This window comes from Gossypium hirsutum, chromosome D08 (assembly GCF_007990345.1).
Source record: "Gossypium hirsutum isolate 1008001.06 chromosome D08, Gossypium_hirsutum_v2.1, whole genome shotgun sequence".
In the NCBI taxonomy this organism is placed as follows: Eukaryota; Viridiplantae; Streptophyta; class Magnoliopsida; order Malvales; family Malvaceae; genus Gossypium; species Gossypium hirsutum.
In genome coordinates, this window is record NC_053444.1 from 3127872 (window position 1) to 3146545 (window position 18674).

At 30.9% G+C, this 18674-nt stretch overlaps 3 protein-coding genes and 2 long non-coding RNA genes across 6 annotated transcripts; 3 read left to right on the plus strand and 2 right to left on the minus strand.

Annotated features, from left to right (window-relative positions):
- The first annotated feature begins 377 nt into the window (after positions 1–377).
- LOC107918492 (sm-like protein LSM7) lies at positions 378–3411 on the plus strand. Its single transcript, XM_016848060.2, has 6 exons — positions 378–517; positions 850–950; positions 1088–1169; positions 1498–1569; positions 2777–2829; positions 3152–3411. Exons 2-6 carry the CDS (start codon positions 948–950, stop codon positions 3239–3241), a joined length of 300 nt encoding a protein of 99 aa, XP_016703549.1. The 5' UTR covers positions 378–517; positions 850–947; the 3' UTR covers positions 3242–3411.
- A 2396-nt stretch (positions 3412–5807) lies between these two features.
- Positions 5808–6863, minus strand: LOC107920646 (zinc finger A20 and AN1 domain-containing stress-associated protein 5). Its single transcript, XM_016850454.2, has one exon. It carries the CDS (start codon positions 6689–6691, stop codon positions 6170–6172), a length of 522 nt encoding a protein of 173 aa, XP_016705943.1. The 5' UTR covers positions 6692–6863; the 3' UTR covers positions 5808–6169.
- Positions 6864–12130: 5267 nt separating this feature from the next.
- On the minus strand, positions 12131–15513 carry LOC107920825 (L10-interacting MYB domain-containing protein). Its single transcript, XM_041099516.1, has 3 exons — positions 15114–15513; positions 12927–13265; positions 12131–12835 (listed from the first exon to the last, which is right to left on the minus strand). The coding sequence occupies exons 2-3, from the start codon at positions 13263–13265 to the stop codon at positions 12563–12565; spliced, it is 612 nt and encodes a 203-aa protein (XP_040955450.1). The 5' UTR covers positions 15114–15513; the 3' UTR covers positions 12131–12562.
- On the plus strand, positions 13762–15093 carry LOC107920826 (uncharacterized). Of its 2 annotated transcripts, XR_001690812.2 has the most exons (3): positions 13762–13936; positions 14756–14870; positions 15040–15093. It is a non-coding gene; the product is annotated as an uncharacterized lncRNA (long non-coding RNA). The 2 variants fall into 2 exon arrangements; XR_001690811.2 differs by having other exon boundaries at positions 14756–15093.
- Positions 15514–16500: 987 nt separating the features above from the next.
- On the plus strand, positions 16501–18512 carry LOC107919737 (uncharacterized). The gene is made up of 3 exons (XR_001690439.2): positions 16501–16586; positions 17058–17140; positions 18107–18512. It is a non-coding gene; the product is annotated as an uncharacterized lncRNA (long non-coding RNA).
- Positions 18513–18674: the final 162 nt, after the last annotated feature.

The following is an 18674-nucleotide window of genomic DNA, read 5'->3' on the forward strand; positions in this document are numbered from 1 at the left end:
TTTTTATAGAAATTCTATAGAAGTAGAGAAAAAAAACCCCTTGTTTTCGTAATATTTCTTATACAAAATTAAGTTATAAATTAGAAAAAAAAATACAGCATCATGGTTTGAACTATGATCATTAGGGTGTGAGCAAAAAATTTTAATTATTGTTTTATAATGCAATTGATTTATCGTAATATTTGTTATATTTTAAATAAATTTTTTAACTAAATTGATATTCGATTTATTCGAGATATTACCACAATTAAAGATTTAAATATAATATACATTAATTATACCAAATTAATCTAAAAAATAATAATTCAAAACATAATTATTTAAATACTTATATTATATTATTTTTATTAAAATTCGAATTTTTCATTAAATTTTATGCCAATAAAATTACACTCCTTGCTTTTTAAAGCCCAAATTCAAAAAATTCCTTTAAAAAATTTCCGGACCTACTCTAGCCTCTCTTAAAACACCTCCGTCGCCGCCAGACAAGCCTCTCGGCACCACTTCCGACAGTCCGGTAATTCTTGAAACCCTAAACTTGAAGATATCTACGGTGATTTTGAGTTATCTGGTCTCTGCTATATGTTATTTTCCGTTTTCGATCCTACTGCTTGTTACTCTTTTTTCTGCTTACTTTGTTGCGAAGGAGAATTTTTTTAAAGCTATTTGTTTAGCGGAAATAGCGGACCGTTGTTGCCGCCGTTTTCTGTTAATCTGCTACTTGCGACGGCGATCCGCTGCTATCGGTGTTAAATTTGTTCACACTGGCGGACGGGGCCGCTACGCCACCGCTATTTGAAACCCTAATCTACGTCTCACTGTTTCTTTGCTTTTGCTTTTTGTTTACAGTTTTTTGGATTTTTTGATTTCTGGGTGAAGTGCGGAAAGAGTTGCTTTCCTAAAGGGTACAGAAATCTTAACACACAGGTGCCAGAACTACCTACAATATGGTAATTTTTTACTCTAACTCTAAGCTCTTTTGGTTAAATATTGTTCTTAGAATTGCTAGTTAAGGGATTAAGGCTAATTTTCATTTCTTTTATTAATGTACCATTTGTTGACTTGTAATGGATGAACATGTTTTCAGTCAGGCAGGAAGGAAACAGTGTTGGATTTGGCTAAGTTTGTTGACAAAGGTGTTCAGGTCAAACTCACCGGTGGTAGACAAGGTCCATTTTTAAGCTTTCGGTTTCTCTTTTATTTCATTCTAAAGGTCTTTATGGGAATATAAAAGGACTGATTCTTTAATCGAGAATCGGAAGTTATGTTGGGTTTAGATTACGGGTGAAGCTAGAGAATTGCCATATAGAAATAAAGTGACATTGGGAATCTAATATTTTCTCATCAACTAATAGTACTACCTCCTAGGATCTAATGTCAAGTATTCAACATGTCATGTGCTCTAGATGTATGGAAGTCGTTTTCTTTTTCCCATTGTTTGATTAATCGAGTTTATATTTCATCTATCTCATTAGCCTTTTTTTTCTTCTGTTTCAGTCACGGGGACCCTAAAAGGATACGACCAGCTACTGAATCTTGTCCTGGATGAAGCTGTAGAGTTTCTTCGAGGTAATTATCTGTTGCACATTTTAAACATGCTTATTGCTGTGGTTTTACATGTCTGGCTAACTTTTGAGCTATATTCTTTGATGAATGTCTGGTGCCTTGTTTCTATGAAGTCCACTGACCTGTGCCGAGTAGATTGGAATTAGATTTACCCATGTAACAGTTCATGGTTCCATGTTATCTTGCTCCTATCATTCATTTTTCTTGAAGTACCCTCATTAACCCTCCAAGAACAACCAAATACTTGGAAAGCATAGAAAAATTCATCATACCCTTATCGAACGCAAATCCATATCCATCACTCACAACCAAGTCCGAGTGGCATAAGTTTAATGCGAGTATCAATTTTTTTTTCCTGCACTTAAATTGTTTGGAACTTCTCTTTTCTCCACCTCCTCTAAGGATTCTTCTATGAATTTTCTACTGTCAGTTCTCTTGTACTACATAGAAGTGACTGCATCTTTTGCTATGCGGTTTAAATGAAAAAGTGAGTGGGATATGCTGCTGATGTTCTCTCAAAGTGAAAGTTGCAGTTTGCAGTGTGATTGTTGCTTTCGATAATTTATTTAGCTTTGAAAGCACTCGGGAAACAGATCATGCAAATCTGTTTCATAAGCTTCCTATAGAGCTATAAAATCTCTCCTCCGATTAACTTGTTGTACTTGTGCTACTTCATGGAGGCAAAAGTAAGCATGATAGAGCTCTGCCAGTATGCATGCTTGCTGGCATTTTAGCGATTAGTATAGTTCATTCAAATAATTTCTTGCAATAATTACTACATCTTGCCAAATCCTAAATGCATTGCAGTTTTGAGGATCTGATCTTTGATTTTGGTTGAGTGTGGCCTAAGTTCATGCAGTTTCTTTATAATTTACCCAGCGAGGGAAAACAAGGGCTTTCTGGATAAAATCTCTAAACATGTAATATGGATGGCCTGTTTAGAGCATTGAACTTATAGGAAATTTTTTTTGGCAAAAAGTCAATTCTTATTACCAGTAGGTCGGTACTTACTGTTCTCTAGTTCTATTTGAGGTGTTGCAAACTGAAACATGAAACTTCCCATAGAGTTTTATCTGCTTTCTCTGAACCACTTGGATCTCTTTTATCTGAAATCGATATACATATACATATACATATAGATATACAACTTGTTCATGTGTCTGAACTACTGGATGACAAGATTCATTTGCTGTTTATGGATACTCTACAGACCAGGATGATCCGTTGAAGACTACTGATCAGACTAGGCGTCTTGGCTTGATAGTATGTTCCTTCTTCCCTTATGCACCCTTTTTAAGGTTTATTGTTGGGTTTAATAACCTGAACCTATGATCTGGGAATATTCTTTCTGCTTATGTTTCTAGAAAACTTAGGCATGATAAAAGTAGTAATGACTGAAAATTGAGTCCTGAAATTCTCCAGAACTGCTATGATATGTATTTTGGGTTCATTATATGCATTTCATGGTCTGTTGCGTTAGTAACCAAATCCAAAAACCGGCCACGAAATGTTAGTGTCCAGATGGTGGTGCATTGTTTGGTAGAGGTAACAAAATTTCGGGAGCATTGACGATTCTTTGATGCAGGTTTGTAGGGGCACAGCAGTCATGCTGGTGTCACCTACCGATGGCACAGATGAGATTGCCAATCCTTTCATCCAGCCAGATGGAGCCTGATCTGATCCGTCTTTCAAAATAGGCATATGGCATTTCCTTTGCTCTACTACTTATATTCTCTTAACATTTTCAAGTCTGTATTTCTATGAGCATGTTGTTATCTCTTTGAAAGCTACCAAAAAACCAAACCATCAAAGTCTTAAATCTTAATATCATTTGGAGTTGAAACACCATAGCCTCCTAGTAGGTATATTAATTAGACTGTTTGCTTTCTTTGCTCTTAGCTTAATTGAAATCGTCTTTTAAGAGTATCATTTTCGACACCGTCATCACAAAATTGTCAAAATGAATGTTTTTTTGTTCTAGAATCAAAACCTGAGAGTCGAAATGGCTGTCAACTGAAGACTTGGATACGAATTTTTTGCCACTTGTGCTCGGGTCGGCAGTTCCTTGGGTGGTATTTATATATACACACATAGACACACATATATGTACATATATGCTACTATTTATTTTTACAAGTTTAGGACAATTAGCATAATTCACTTGCATGTTTTGTCACTGAAAAAGTAATGAGGAGTGAACGTCACCGTCTTTGGCAGATGATGATGCCACCCGAAAGGGCAGCAAGCCACGAACCGTGCTCTTAATGGTACTCCACATGCTTTTTTAAAAAAGAGTTTACGGTATAATTATAGGTATAATCATAAGTAATGCATGTGTGATTAGCTAAAATTAGAATTAATTAAGACAGACCATAATGGATTTTCTGTCTGATTTTTCACATTCCAAACACATTAAGATTTATTTTGTTTTACATATGGTTCATAAGAACGGGTAATTTACCAATAAAAGTTTTTTTTTCTTCAAAATTTATCGAAATGGGCTAACTATTTAATTATTTACTAGAATGGTCTATTTTTTGTGAAATCGCGTCCACGTTAGCTCGATGTCAAGGTACGCGTCAGGAAATTGCGTCTACGTTAGCGCGACTTGCGGACGTGGAAGGAAATCGCGCCCTCAAGGACGCGATTTGCTGATGTGGCATGAACAGTTTATGTTTTTTAGCTTGGAAAACTTTGAAAGGCCATAACTTTTGGCTCGGTTGTCCGATTGAGACGATTTTTTTTATTTCGAATAACTTTTCGGGATCTACGCGCTGGTTGAGTTATGGCCTTTCAAAGTTTTTCAAGCTAAAAAACATAAATTGTTCATGCCACGTCAGCAAATCGTGTCCTCAAGGGCGCTATTTCCTTCCACGTCAGCAAGTCGCGCTGATGTGGAGGCGATTTCCTGGCGCGTACCCTGACATCGTGCTGACGTGGACGCGATTTCGCAAAAAATGGACCATTTCGGTAAATAATTAAATAGTTGGCCCATTTCGATAAATTTTAAAAAAAAAGGATTTTATTGATAAATTACCCCATAAGAACCATGTTACCTAACTATTTTTGGTTGTTTTTATATAAAAAAAATAAATGCAATTTTTGTTTAAATGATAATATTGACATGTGAAAATTACGATGTTTTAAGTTTAAATATAGGTATGTGCACATATCTTTTAAAATGTTTATATAAAATATAAAAAGATAAGTAATATTAATTTGGGTTATTTTTAAATAATAGTATAGATATTAATCATAAGTTTAGCAAAGTAAGGGGGCTGTAGAAGTTCTGGTCCCTTAAACCCTTAAAATAGAAAATTTTTTATTTGGATTTTTTTATAATTTATAAAATTTTAAATTAGTAATAGTAAAATTGTATTTTAGTCTTTCAAAAATAATTTAATTTTTAATTTAATTTTTAAAAATTATAGATATATATTATATTTTTACTGTCGTTAACTTCCCAATACAATTTTTCTAAATTCATATAACAGTATAGATATTTGTTTATGATTATCATGTGAATGCGTAAGTTCGAAGTCCTACTTATCCCCAAAAACGCATTTTATTATTTTTAAAATAAAAAATATATATTTATATTATTTAGATATAATTTTTTATTATAAAAATAAAAATTAAAAACTGAAGTGAAGTGAAGCCACCGTAACCAGGCCTACAACAGATCCGGATTTACCCCACTGTCGTTGCCGACAGCTATGCTAGCTAAGCCAAGCACCGATAATTATGTGCCGTACTATTTATCATGTAATAAATATTAGCTTAATTAATTCCTCGTTTATTACTTTTTCATTTTAATATTTAAAATTATTCTCTCTCATTTTAGTATTTAAATTATTATTTATTTCTTTTTATCTAAAAGTTAGAAGAAAAGAATATATTTACATACAGCGATAAAAATTGTAATTTAATTATTTTTTAGAAAAAGATAAATTATTATCAATATCGAAAAATTTCAGGAAAAAAAAAGTTATTTGCAACTTGCAATTGCTTCGAGAATCAAAATGTTAACTTTACACTTTCCCAAGTTTTCTGCTTTATGTATAAAATAAATAAAAACAAAGGATTAATAATTAATAACCCTAAAGGGCTAATTTAAAATAAATTGTAATATTAATGATTTCAAAAAGGTCCCTAGAAAAGAGAGATTCATAAACAAAGGACGAGCAAATTGGAGATAAATCCCCAAATTTTGTTAACATCCCATAAAAACGCAATTTAAATTTTGCAAATAATCAAATTTCATCAAATTTAGAAACTTTAGAACGAAACAAATCTAAAAAGGTACATCTGCTGAAATGGAAATCTCGAAAATAAAAATTGTCAGAATCCTAATACGAAGTGTAAAATTAAAGCCACAATAATTTTCCTTTTTCTTTTTTTTTTCCAAAAAAAGAAAATTAAGTAAAATTAAAAATACTATAATCTTCTTCAATTTGAAACGATCTTGTGAGATATGTCGTCATCTTCCTCCATGGATTGATGATGAGATCGAGGTTGAATTTCCATAGCTGTTCCGAATTCCGGGTCGAAAAATGTTTCCGAATAATATGATTTTAATAGGATTTCATAAAAAAAATATATATCAGACTTTAATTATCTTGGCCGCTTTAACCACCGGATTTTCCCTAGCGATGGCCTCACGACCGACCGTCTTGTAATCATAACTACAATCGTGTCGATCCGAGTACCGATGATCGGCACAAAACAGTTCACCACATCGACACCTAAACCCGGTCAAACCGACACGTTTTCTACATCCAGAACACCGGTTCACCACCTTCTTTTCCGTACCAGGCTCCGGATCGTTCCTCGAACCAGAACTCCTAACAAACGTCGTCGTTTTAGGCGGAGAAAGATCGGATCGCTTGTTTATAGAACGCGACGTGGTAGATCTTTGGTTCAGGATCGAAACACCACCTGAACTAGCACCACCGGTTGAAGAGGAGACGACGGCAGCGGTTGATTTAGGCGTTGTAGCGTTGAAACAATTTTGACACATGTTATTGGTGGCCGGATTTCCTATAACACCACAATCATTGACGCAAAGCGTTAAGGTTTCCGGTACCTTGAACTCGGTTTCTTCTTTTTCGGTTCTTTGAGCCATTTTTTGTTGCTTTTTTTTTTCCTTTGCCCTGCAAAAGGGAAGAAATAGAAGAGAGAAAAAAATGGATATGAAAAGAGAGACAAGGAGAGATTTGGGGGTTTTTTGGCTTTAGGGGGAAAGAGAGGAGATTGGGAGGGGGGATTTGAAGGGATTCAGAGGTCGGTAATGGCGATGGAATATGGGCCTCATAGTATTAGTATTGTTTTATTTTGTATTTACCAAAATAACCTTCCCTTACTTTTTTGTTTAATTTCTTCTTTAGTCCTTGTACGTTTTGGATTTTTTGAAATTTAATCTATTTACTTTTTTCTGAACAATATCAATATAGGTTTTGATCATATCAGATACTTTTTTGACACAATGCCTAAAACTACCCGTAGGCCCTCCACAACCCATAAGTAGGAGGGTAATGCGCTTCAGCACACTCAAACCGACGCCCTCCTACATTGATAATCATGTTTATGCCATTGAGTTAAGACTTAATCGACAATCCATTTACTTTTATTTTTGGATAAATATGTTTAATGATCGGGATGCTCACACCATTTTTCAAAAGCAGAGCTAAACTAACCCTTAATTCTAGTTTAGGCGAGGAATTTGTAGGAATGATTCCATTTGTATCAACATTTTTCAAAATTCTAAAAATAGTATTACTTGTTTGGGTAAATATATTAGAGAATTTTAATTTTTGTAAGGAATTTTAAGAGGTGGTTTTAATAACTTAAGGTAGGTTTGGATAGGCGATTGGGTGCGATGCGGTGTGTTTAACTTATTTTTTGTCTCACGCTACAGTATCTAATCTCACAGTCATTGCTGTTTTTACACTAATCGCAACTAAATGCACTGCCCATCTAAACCTACCATTAATTTCCTTTTTCCAAATTTCTGCTAAATAAGTGATTTTTTTCAAAATTTATTCTAATTTTATTTGATTTAATACATATGGTCTCACTATATAATAAAATACTAAAACTTCAAAAATCATTTTTATTTAATTATAATATATATTTTAAAATTTTTATTTTATTAAAATTTTACATTCAATATTTTTATATTATTTATTTTAATATAATTGTTCTTATTTTATAAATATTTTTTAATTTGTAAAATTTCAATAAATTAATTTTTCTTAAATCAATTATTTATCCAAATAATGTAATTACAGTACTCTAAAAAATGTATTTAGTTAAAAAAATTAAAATAAATTTTTCAAAAATGGAAATAAAAATATGTAAAAATCAGAATATAATAAAAAAATATTATAAAAGTTTAAAAAATAAAATTAATGATTTTTAAATATAAATTTAAATAATAATTTAACCCTAATTCAACTGCATATAAATGTAAAGGTATTTGTTTTATGTTCTTCATGTCTGTTTTACGGTTTATGTTCAGAATTCATGATTGTCTCTTCCAATTGTATCGCCTTCAAAGCTCGAGCTTAGATCCTCTCTTTAAGAGTGCAATGCGCTTAACCAATGCACCCAACCACTTGTTCTCGTGTCTCCATCATAACTAAATAAGTAAACCAAACATGTTTATTGTCTTTTTATTAATGAAGCACATTTTCCAATTTAAAAAAAATAAGTATGATAAGTAGAATAGTTATATTTATGAAATAAAAAACATGGGGACTAAATTAAAACAATTGAAGAATACAAGGATTGAGAAGGAGAAATAAACATTTAAATATGCCTCCAATTGCTTGCATTATCTTACTTTTCTTCTATCAGTTTTAACAATGCTGACGTGTTATTTGTCAATCGTCATTATCGAGATCATTGTGAAATGCGCTTACGCGTCTTTTACTATCTCCAATTCGTCAACCGCGCACCTCACAAATTAAAATTAAATTGAATCAAATCTTATGCTTATCTTCTTTTATCAGATTTTACGATTTATGTTCGGGATTCGTGGCTGCTTCTCCTAATAATATTATTTCTAAAATTAGGGGCAAAGTTATAATTTTTTTTAGGGGACCGAAATTAATTTGTAATTTTTAAGATTAATAAAAATATAATTTCATCATTTTAATAGTCTATATCTTTATAATTTTTAAATGATTAAATTAAATTTTTATCATTTTTAAGGGTTCAAAATATAATTTTACTTTTACTAATTTAAAATTTTAAAATAACTAAATAAAAAAATTTCCATTTTAGGGGGTGGCCACAGCCATGCCAGCCCCCTAGCTGTGTCTCTGTCCAATGTTAAAATTTGGATTCTCCCATTGAGAGTGCAATGTGTCTTATCATTATTATCATTGTTTTATTATTTATTATTACCAAATTTTGTATTTAATTTTTTAGAACTAAGGTATTTGATTTTTATTGTTCATGTAGATTAATTATCTTGGGATTTTTACATGCTCTTCTTAATAATATCATTTTCAATGTTCAAATTCATGTTTTCTTCGTCACAATGTAATGTGACTTAGCATTGTACTCAACACCTGGTCAAAAATATCTTTCGGCATACAAATAATGTAGTCAAATATTGTTATTAGTCTCTGTATTATACGTGAGTTATGCAGTTAGCCTTATACTTTAATTTGGTAAGTTTTAGTCTCGTTTTTTTTTAACTAGTCAAATTTAATACATATTTTTTTGAAATTTCAATCATGACTTGAACGGTAATTGTTAAACTTGTTTGATTAAATTATGCTATTAGTTGTGTACTATGCATAAAATTATAGATTTAATCCACATTCACCGGTTGGATTATTATTAGTCCCTATATTTTTTAATTTTAAATTTTCAGTATTGATGCAAACAATAACCGTTATATCTATCGATCGACATTTTTATCAGTAATATGTGAAAAAAACAAGATACGTGATATTACAAATGTGATAATACGTTTGGTGCACCAAATCTTGAAAAATAGCATAATTTAATAAATTTAACGGCTCTGATTCGTTTAGGACTGAAATATCATATTTCAAAAAGTACAAGGGTTAAAAGAAATCAAAGTACATGGACTATAATTTAGTTTAACCCAAATAATGCGTTGTATAGCTCACCAAACACGTCATTAGGGAAGAGAAATAGATCGTTATAGTAATGTGCTTACCACAAAATGACAAGTGTCACTATCAAAATCAGATTTATGCTAAAAAAAAAAGCCCAAACCCTAATGGACCTGACCCGGTTTGACATCTCGCTTTTCAAAATTGAATTTCAAAACAAGTCGGGTTGGGCTTAATTCTTTGGTTAATTAATGGTCAGTTCTTCATTGCTTTTGAGAAGTGTTTTTAAAAATTTTGAGTGTTTGGTATTGTTGTCAAAAAGTGCTTTTGAAGAATAAAATGTTCAATTTTAGACATGATATTATAAAGTAACAAATATGTATTTAAATAATGTTCAAATTAGTTAATATTATGATATTTTAGCAAAAATATAAAAAAAATAATTTATTATAACTTATTGTTAATATTTTAATATATAATATTAATTTTAAATATTTCTAAGTAATTAATATTAATTATTTATTAAATTTAATTAGAATATATAAACTATATTTAAATATTTAAATATAATAATTAAATATTTGTAATCAGATATTGACACAATTGTATTATTATAAAAATTATTTTTTATTTTTAATTAATGCTTTTAACACATTTGTATTATTTTATTTTAAAATGTATTTTAATATATAACTCATATTAGATATTAACATAACATAGAAAACATAAACCTAACAAATTAAAATATTACATATATTTGGATTGAAGTTTTAAAAACGAGATAATATTTATATATCAGATATAAATACTAAAAATTTTACAATAGCATTTACAATTTAAAGTGAATTCATTAAACTAGAAGTTATAGCATCTCTTCTTAATTCCATTTCAAAACCACTAAAATTGTTTGATTCACCGTCATCATCACTATCCTCGTCGTCGTCGTCGTCGTCGTCACTTTCTCGACCATGTGCATTTTCTGAATCAATATTATTCTCATATGCCCAATTAATATCTTCGTATTCCATAAAATTTGCATCATTTCGACCGACATGTTTTCGGATAAAATTGTGTATCGTCATTGTAGCAACAACGATCATCGTTTGCTTTTCAAAACTATAACTTGGCATATCCCTTAAAATGACCCATTTTTTTTTCAAAACACCAATAGTTCGTTCAATCACACTACGTAATAATGAATGTGAATGATTGAATATATCTTCTTTACTAGATATCGGTCTACCTCTACGGAAGTCAGGTAAATGATATCGCTGATCTCTATATGGTCCAAGATAACCTTTCATTTGATGATACCCAGAATCAACAAGCTAATATTTTCCTACAAGTCATAATATAACAAATAATTAATTCAAGAATTTTTTGAATAAAAATTATCAATTAAAGAACTTATACTTTATTATTTAAGAAATCACATATAAATAAAATATCTAACCATTTGGAGGGTGCGGAAATTTGTATTTTGGATCTCGAATTGCATCAAGAAATATTATAGTGTCATGTGCCGATCCTTCCCATCCAGCCATGACAAATGTGAAACACATATTAAAATCACATATTGCCATAACATTTTGAGTCGGGATACGTTTTTTTCCAATATAGGGAATTTGTTCATTTGGTGGAAGAATAGCCGCAATGTGAGTACCATCAATTGCACCTATGCAATCCTGAACAAATAATCATATTAATCTCGTGTTTACTTGACCAAATATATTAAAATATAATAATATAAAATTAAATTTTAACCTTAAAATGCGACATATATCTAGAATTATTACGTATTTGTTCGGGTATTGAGCTAAAAAAAGGATTTTAGGGTGCAATTAGATTAGTGGCCATCCTTGTAACTTTCTCAAGCACAACTGCAAAGTGTCGACTTATTGTTGATCCAAACCTTTGAAATCTTTCTCGACATTGGGAAACTTTTGCACCGGTGCCCAAGATATATAAAAAAATTCCCAACATTTCAGTAGAAGATATGTTTCTTGAAGTTTGCAAGTTGTATCTTGTCTCCAAAACTCTCAGTAAACTTGTGAATACCATTTTAGACATCCTAAAATTAATCATACAACGTGATTCGTGACCGTTAAGGATCTCTCGGATCCATGTCTCACCTGACTGTTCTGAATCCATGCATGGTTGCATCAATATATACTTCTCGTAATATAATTGCACGGAAGAAGATGCAACAACAAATAATCAGTTAAAACATTCCATGCGTTGTAAAATCTCTTTCTTTTCCCTTTCATCGTCACTTTCATCACCGCTATAATCCTCGACTATACTCATCACCTGTGAATAAATTTTATATCCAAAATCACATATAAACAACTATTGATAAAACTAATTTAGTAAAAAATAAGTAGAATATAAATTCAATATCTAAAGACCAAACATAAACAACTTTTAATAAAACTAGATTACACATAAATAAGTAGAACATAAATTCAATATCCAAAAACCAAACATAAATAACTATTGATAAAACTAGTTTAGCATTGTTGTTTAGTCACATAATAGATATCTTTGAACCCTAAAAGATCAAAAAAATTTCAACTATCCTCCATTTCCGTCTTAAGCCACAAAGCTCTAATATTGGGATTAATTGATAAAAAAACATAATTCGCTTGTCCTTATTGAGCAATAATCTAAGTGCAAAAAAGTATAGCGGACTAGCTTCTGGAACTTCTTCCGACATGCTGTCAAGCATTTTAACTGCTTGTGGAATACCAAATGGATCCATAACAGGAGTCAAACTAGATGTGACTTGACTCATATTGTCAGCTGCTTTGTATAATTTTTCTATTTGACTGGACAATCTTGCAGCCCCTCCAATTTGCTTTGAGGATTTCTTTCTTCCAGTTTTAAAATGTGAACTTGACACCTCAGGGTTTTTTTTGACTGTTTCCATCAATTTGAACATCATTTGAAATGTGAACATCATTTAAAATGTAAACATCATTTCTCATATTTTCTTCTTCATTCTCTTCAGGTATTTCGTTGTTAACATCCTCAAAAAAATCAATAGGGAGTGTACCAGAAGAAGGTGCCCATACTTTATCACCTGTTGCAACTATCCCCATGAACATTTGATCCAACTTCCTTTCGAATTCAAGATCAATGCCCGATGTTCTAAAGTTTTTAGCTTCAGGCACAACCTACATATAAAATGATAGTTTAATAACAATAATTATCAACAACATCATAAATAAGAAAAAAAATAAAAAATATTTAAAATTATTAATGTACCTGGAGCCTACTCTCCCACCATTCATCCGATGCATCAACGGTTCTTTTTATAGGATTCCACCCTAAACCAGTATCTTCGCCTTTAAGTTTCTTCCAAGCTTTCCGTTCTTTTTTTAGGGCATCCCACCTATTTTTAAGTTGTCTTTGTGAAAAACCCTTGCCCGTTTCTTTCTCAAAGTTTGTCATTATTTTCAACCATTCACCTCTTGTGAGATGAGTACCAGGCCTATTGCCTTTCAATATCTCTTTAATACAAATATCACAAAATATTTCTGTCAATCTCTTATCCCACGTTGCTTTTACTTTTTCATCACTAACTTCAACAGCCGAAGTACTCATCTATTGTGTATACGAACAAATTCGTTTCAACCAGTAAAGCAATCAAGAAAATCAAATGTCACATAAGTATATATGTTTACATGAGTATCAAAATTTTAACTATATACATGAACAGATAACAGTAGTAATGATAATAATGAAGTAATCCAAGAAATTGATTAACATGATAAAATGATATAACTTTACCATTACCATCATTAAAAAATGAAAAAAAATCACGAGAATTAAGAGCTAAAATTACACTTGATGAACCTTTATAGGCACAAGTTTTTAATTAATATTTATGTAATTAAAAATAGTCCCTTTAAGATGATTATTAATTATTATTATTATTCCTACTGACAAATTTTTCTATATATTTGTGAGATTTTAGTCCCTTTGTTTCATTCAAGAAAATCAACTCAGTCAAAAGACGTTTTACATTATTTTCTTCTATCACGCCTCCTCTGCCATTCTCTCATTCTCTTCGATAACTTTTTCTCCCCCCATCTTTGATATATTCTTCTTTTTTATTTTCCCCCCTTCTTTTACCTAATTGCTTCCCAAATGTCTCTTCAGATTGCTTGGGACTTAATACTGAATTTTAAGTAAAAGTGCACAAGTAGAGATGAGGTTTGCCATTTCCCTTCATCTTCACTGCTAACCAGCGAAAATTCTAATACTCGATAATGGTAATTTTCAGTTTTGATTGTTCAATTATTATTTTTCTTATTTTTTATTTATATCTAATTTGTTTCATTATATTTCTGAATCTCTATCGATGAGTATTTTATTAGGGATTTGATTTCCTGTTAGTGAATCTGATCTGTTCTTTCTGTACGAGGCAACCATATTAGAATATCTTTTTTTTGTCTTCTATTTTATTTTATTTCTGAATTGTAATTTAGAAGTTGTTGAAAGTTTTATTTGGTTGTTGAGAAAATGCTTGGAAAGCTAATGTAAGTATTAGATTATACGAATCAATCAGTTTTGAAGTATTTCGATGATATGTTTCTTATATTCGGCTTATCAATGGGGTTAAGAATGTCATAAACTCTTAATCTATTACTGAAAATTGCAATAACTGTGAAATTCAAAGTCCTATTTGGTTGCTAAGAAATGTTTGGAAACTAGAAAATTAATTCGAGTATTATATTCAAAAGTTTTAACTATTTAAAAACTGACCAATTTGAACTATATGTTTCTTGTCTTTGGCTTGTTAGTGGAATTAGAATGCAATAACCTATTGCTGAAAACAAAATCTGTTAAATATAGCTATTATGCTTTTTAAGTGTTTTTTGTGTCACATTGATTTGGACTTTGGAATATTAGAATGACTGAAGTCTAGGCTCTAATTAATTCATTGACTGGTTTTTGCCTTTTTAGCTTGAACTTTACATTCATTTAAGAAAGGTTTGCTTCCTTAAGTTAGATGAGAATGATCAAACTTGAAATTGTTTCCTTTGTGAAGGTTTGTGCTTTACCACCTTGATTGGTCTGTTGTTACACAGGAACTCGAAGATTGGATTAAGGGATGTTGTATTTGGTGGGAGTGGTAGAACATCCAATCCGGGTTTTTAGAACTGATGGATACGGATAGAGAGAGACACAGAGCCAGAGAAACAGGTTTTCTATTTTAACTCAATGTTTTTAGTTTTTTTAGGATGAATGCATGGATTACAACCCCCCAAATAAATAAAGCATGCCAAAACAAAGAAAGAGTTAAATTTCGGTTTGGGTTTTGATTCCAGAAACCCTTTGCTAACATCATTTGTTTTGTCTATTATCTTAGCAGCCAATATCATCTGTTTCATCATGCATAAAAGTACAGGCAACAAAACTCATCCTATGAAAAAAAGATAAACTCACCAGTGGTGGAGAAGAGGAACAAAGCACCAGCAGAGGAACAAATAACCAACACCAGTAGAAGAACAAAGAACCAGCACCAGTAGAGGATCAAAGAAGTAGTAGAGGAGCAAAGAACCAGCGATGAGAGAAGAGATGAGAGCAAAAAGAACCAGTTTGTGTGTGTGGCTAAAAAAGTAAAAGAGCAGCTTAGAAGCACTTTTTGGCCGGAAAAGCAGAAATTTTCTGCTTTTTCATCTGCCCAAAAGTACTTCAAAAAAGTTAGTCTACTGGCCCGTGTTCTTCATTACTTTTCACCCAAAAGCACTTTTATAAGTGCTTTTCAACCGGCCAGAAGAACTGGCCCTAAATTGAGTCAGTGTTGAGTTTAGAAAAAATCTGATAACTCCTGCCCTAACCTGTTAATTATCAAAATATCCTCCTATATAATATTAATTTAAAACATACTATAATAAAAATTACATTAATATTTGCTATAACAGAATTATACCTAAAAATCAATTAACAATATCATTGAAAAACAAAAAAAAAATTATTAATTTATTTTATTAACAATATCATTAAAAAACAATAAAATTATTAATTTATTTTTATTGGTAGTAAAAGACAGCTTAAAAGCGAAAAACTCAAAAAATTATACTAGTGACTCAAAGCAAGAACATAATCCACATCAACTAAACTTCTAGCTGATTGCGAGGTTCTTCAAACCAATGAATTATTGTGGAATTAGTCGTCGTACATTTGGCCATATGATCAGTTCCTGTATTTTGCGACCTCGGAATGTGACGAGCAAGGATCTTCAAATTTCGACTCAATAAAATAATGGATAAGACGCATTTCAGTCAAATGACTTAATAAAATTATTATTTTATTTTGATAAGTAATATAAAAAAATGAAATTTGTGTCGTATCGAGTCGGGTCAGAATTGAGTATAGTTTTAATTTTTAGAGAAGATAAATTAATGTTTAATTTTGAGTCAAAATCGAGTTAAGTTAGAAATATTATAACAACCAGTTTTTGAGTCTGATCGGAATAGTGGTTCGGGACCACTTAACCGAGTCAAATATTTATTTTAATATTTTAATAAGTTTTACAGCATGATAGAATGATATTATAAAAATTTCGTTAATAAATTTTACCGTTTAAATGCTTAATTTGATAAAAATGACTTAATCGCATAAAATGCAAAAGTAGCATGTTATAAGTTAAGAGTATTTATTTGCTATGATAAGTTAAATGTGAGGTCCTTATTATGTTACTGGACCAATGATAGTGGTGTTGGCCATAAATGACCTTATAATATGCGAATTATGCATTTATTTCATTAAGGTTAAAATGGTAATTATATAATTAAGTTAATTATAATAAAACATAACAAAATGGTTCATTATTTTCGCATCTTTTTGAATCGAAACTAAAAAAAGAATAGGGTTTTGAATGCTTAAACCATTCGGCACTTGTGTGGCTTGATTAAGGTATGTTCTTTGCTCGGTTTTTTATGATTTTTACGTTTTTGAGATCGTTGCTTTGTATTCTAGCTAGCTCATGCTTTAATTTTGAAAGTTGTTAATGATTTTGTGAAGTGCCATTGATGAATACTTGAGCTTTTTAATGTTTGATAATGGAAAATGGTTATTTGTTGATAGATTTAAATGTTTTGTAAAGTGATTTTTGACAAAAATGAGCATTAGGGTTTTTTTTAAAGATAGAAATATTATGGTTAGAAATGAGAAATAAATGAAAATATGGGCTGATTAGAAGCTATATAGTATTCGGCTAAGTATATGTGTAAAGAAATTTTGTATATTTTATGTAATTGTGAATTAGGGACTAAAGTGTCAAAATGTGAAAATATGAGGGCTATTTTGTAAAAAGGCCAAAATATATGTATATGGATTGAATTGAATGGTTTGGTGAATAAATAGGTTAAATTTGAATTTATATAGATCAATATAAACAAATACCGGAACTTGATGGGGGGAAACAAAAGTTAGACGGGTAGACGAAAGTATCCGAGCAAAAATACAAGGTAAGTTCGTATCAATAGAATCAAAATTTAATTATTTGAATTTACTTGTATTTGATTTGAAATAGAATTATAATTGTTTGAAAATGTATGATATGAAATTCGAATGCTTGATTGAGGAAATTATTGAGTAATACCAAGCCCCTCTTGAACTCAGAGAAAATCGTAGGATACAAGTGACATGTCGTTAGGGTTACCGTATTGGTCGAGCTTCTGTATTTGTTTCGGGCTCACCACAGCTCGTATGAGCTTACCTATATATCAGCTTTTATGAGCTTACCGTTTCAGCTCGATAGAGCTTATCGTTTATCAGCTCGGAATGAGCTTACCGATCATGGCTCGAAAGAGCAGACATGATAATGAATTGACAGATTTCTGATGAATACACTTATAGTGTATCACCCGTATATCCTTCGATATTCAAAAAGGTTCAACAGGCATAATTGCTGTTACTAATCATATGAATAAACTATGTAATTATATGGATGAATTATTGTTGATATGTATAAGTTACTGTTGATACGGATAAATTTCTGTTATTACTGATGAATTACAGGTTATACGAATAGGAACGAATTGATATAAAAGTTATATGATTTACATATTTATAAGTTACATGAAATACGTGATTTACATGGATTATTTGTTTTATGAATATATGAATTATAGGGACGACATGATATATTTAGCTATATGACTTGGATTGATTTTATGGTATATGATTTATATGAATTGAGGAATGAATTTGGAGGCTAAAAGAATGTTATATGTTTGGTTTCATCTTTATGAATGGATGAATATATGGATGTGAAATGAATAACTTGTGAATGGGGATGTGAATAGGTTTTTTGGACAAATGAGTTGATTTTAATTGCTTTAATGCTTAATGTTAAATTTGTAAGTTTAATTTTATATTATACGGCTTACTAAGCTCAATGCTTACTTCATTCATTTTCTTATGTCCTATAGATTTCGGAAGTTAGCTCGATTTCGGACGAGGTCGGAGATTTGCTATCACACTATCTAGACGATATTCGGTACTTTTGGATCTTATGTAAATAATGTAAATATGGCATGTATAAGCTAGTTTCTGGGTTGAATTATATGGTCATTTATGTTGGTGAATGTGGTGTGGATTTTGGGGTTTGATCAAGCTATGTGATATGGCTTGAGTTGGAAATGTTTGGTTTGGTATGGAAGCATTATATGTTATGCTCATTTTGTGGTGAATTTGATAAATGGTATTTTGGCATAAATGAGACATATGTGTGACCAAATGAAAGGTCATTTTGGTATGTGTTTACTTGTGAATTCGGTAAGATTTTGATTTGGTATAACAAGGTTTTGATAGGTTTTATAATGTATTGAAATGAGATATGAACATATGTTTGGATATGAAATTGATACATGAAATTGACATTGAATTTGATATGTTTGAGATGGTATTTAGTAAATATTCAATGTTTTACTATTCTGAACTGAATTAAAGGTCCTGTAGTGCCCCTTACCTATTCCGGCGACGGTTACGGGATAGGGG

Coding starts and splice junctions, on each gene's coding strand:
- LOC107920825 (XM_041099516.1), bottom strand. CDS start 13,265: ATGAGTACTTCGGCTGTTGAAGTTAGTGATGAAAAAGTAAAAGCAACG. Junction 12,836..12,926: donor GGTGGGAGAGTAGGCTCCAG/GTACATTAATAA, acceptor TTTTATATGTAG/GTTGTGCCTGAAGCTAAAAA.
- LOC107920646 (XM_016850454.2), bottom strand. CDS start 6,691: ATGGCTCAAAGAACCGAAAAAGAAGAAACCGAGTTCAAGGTACCGGAA.
- LOC107918492 (XM_016848060.2), top strand. Junction 1,570..2,776: donor AGCTGTAGAGTTTCTTCGAG/GTAATTATCTGT, acceptor GATACTCTACAG/ACCAGGATGATCCGTTGAAG. Junction 2,830..3,151: donor CTAGGCGTCTTGGCTTGATA/GTATGTTCCTTC, acceptor TCTTTGATGCAG/GTTTGTAGGGGCACAGCAGT.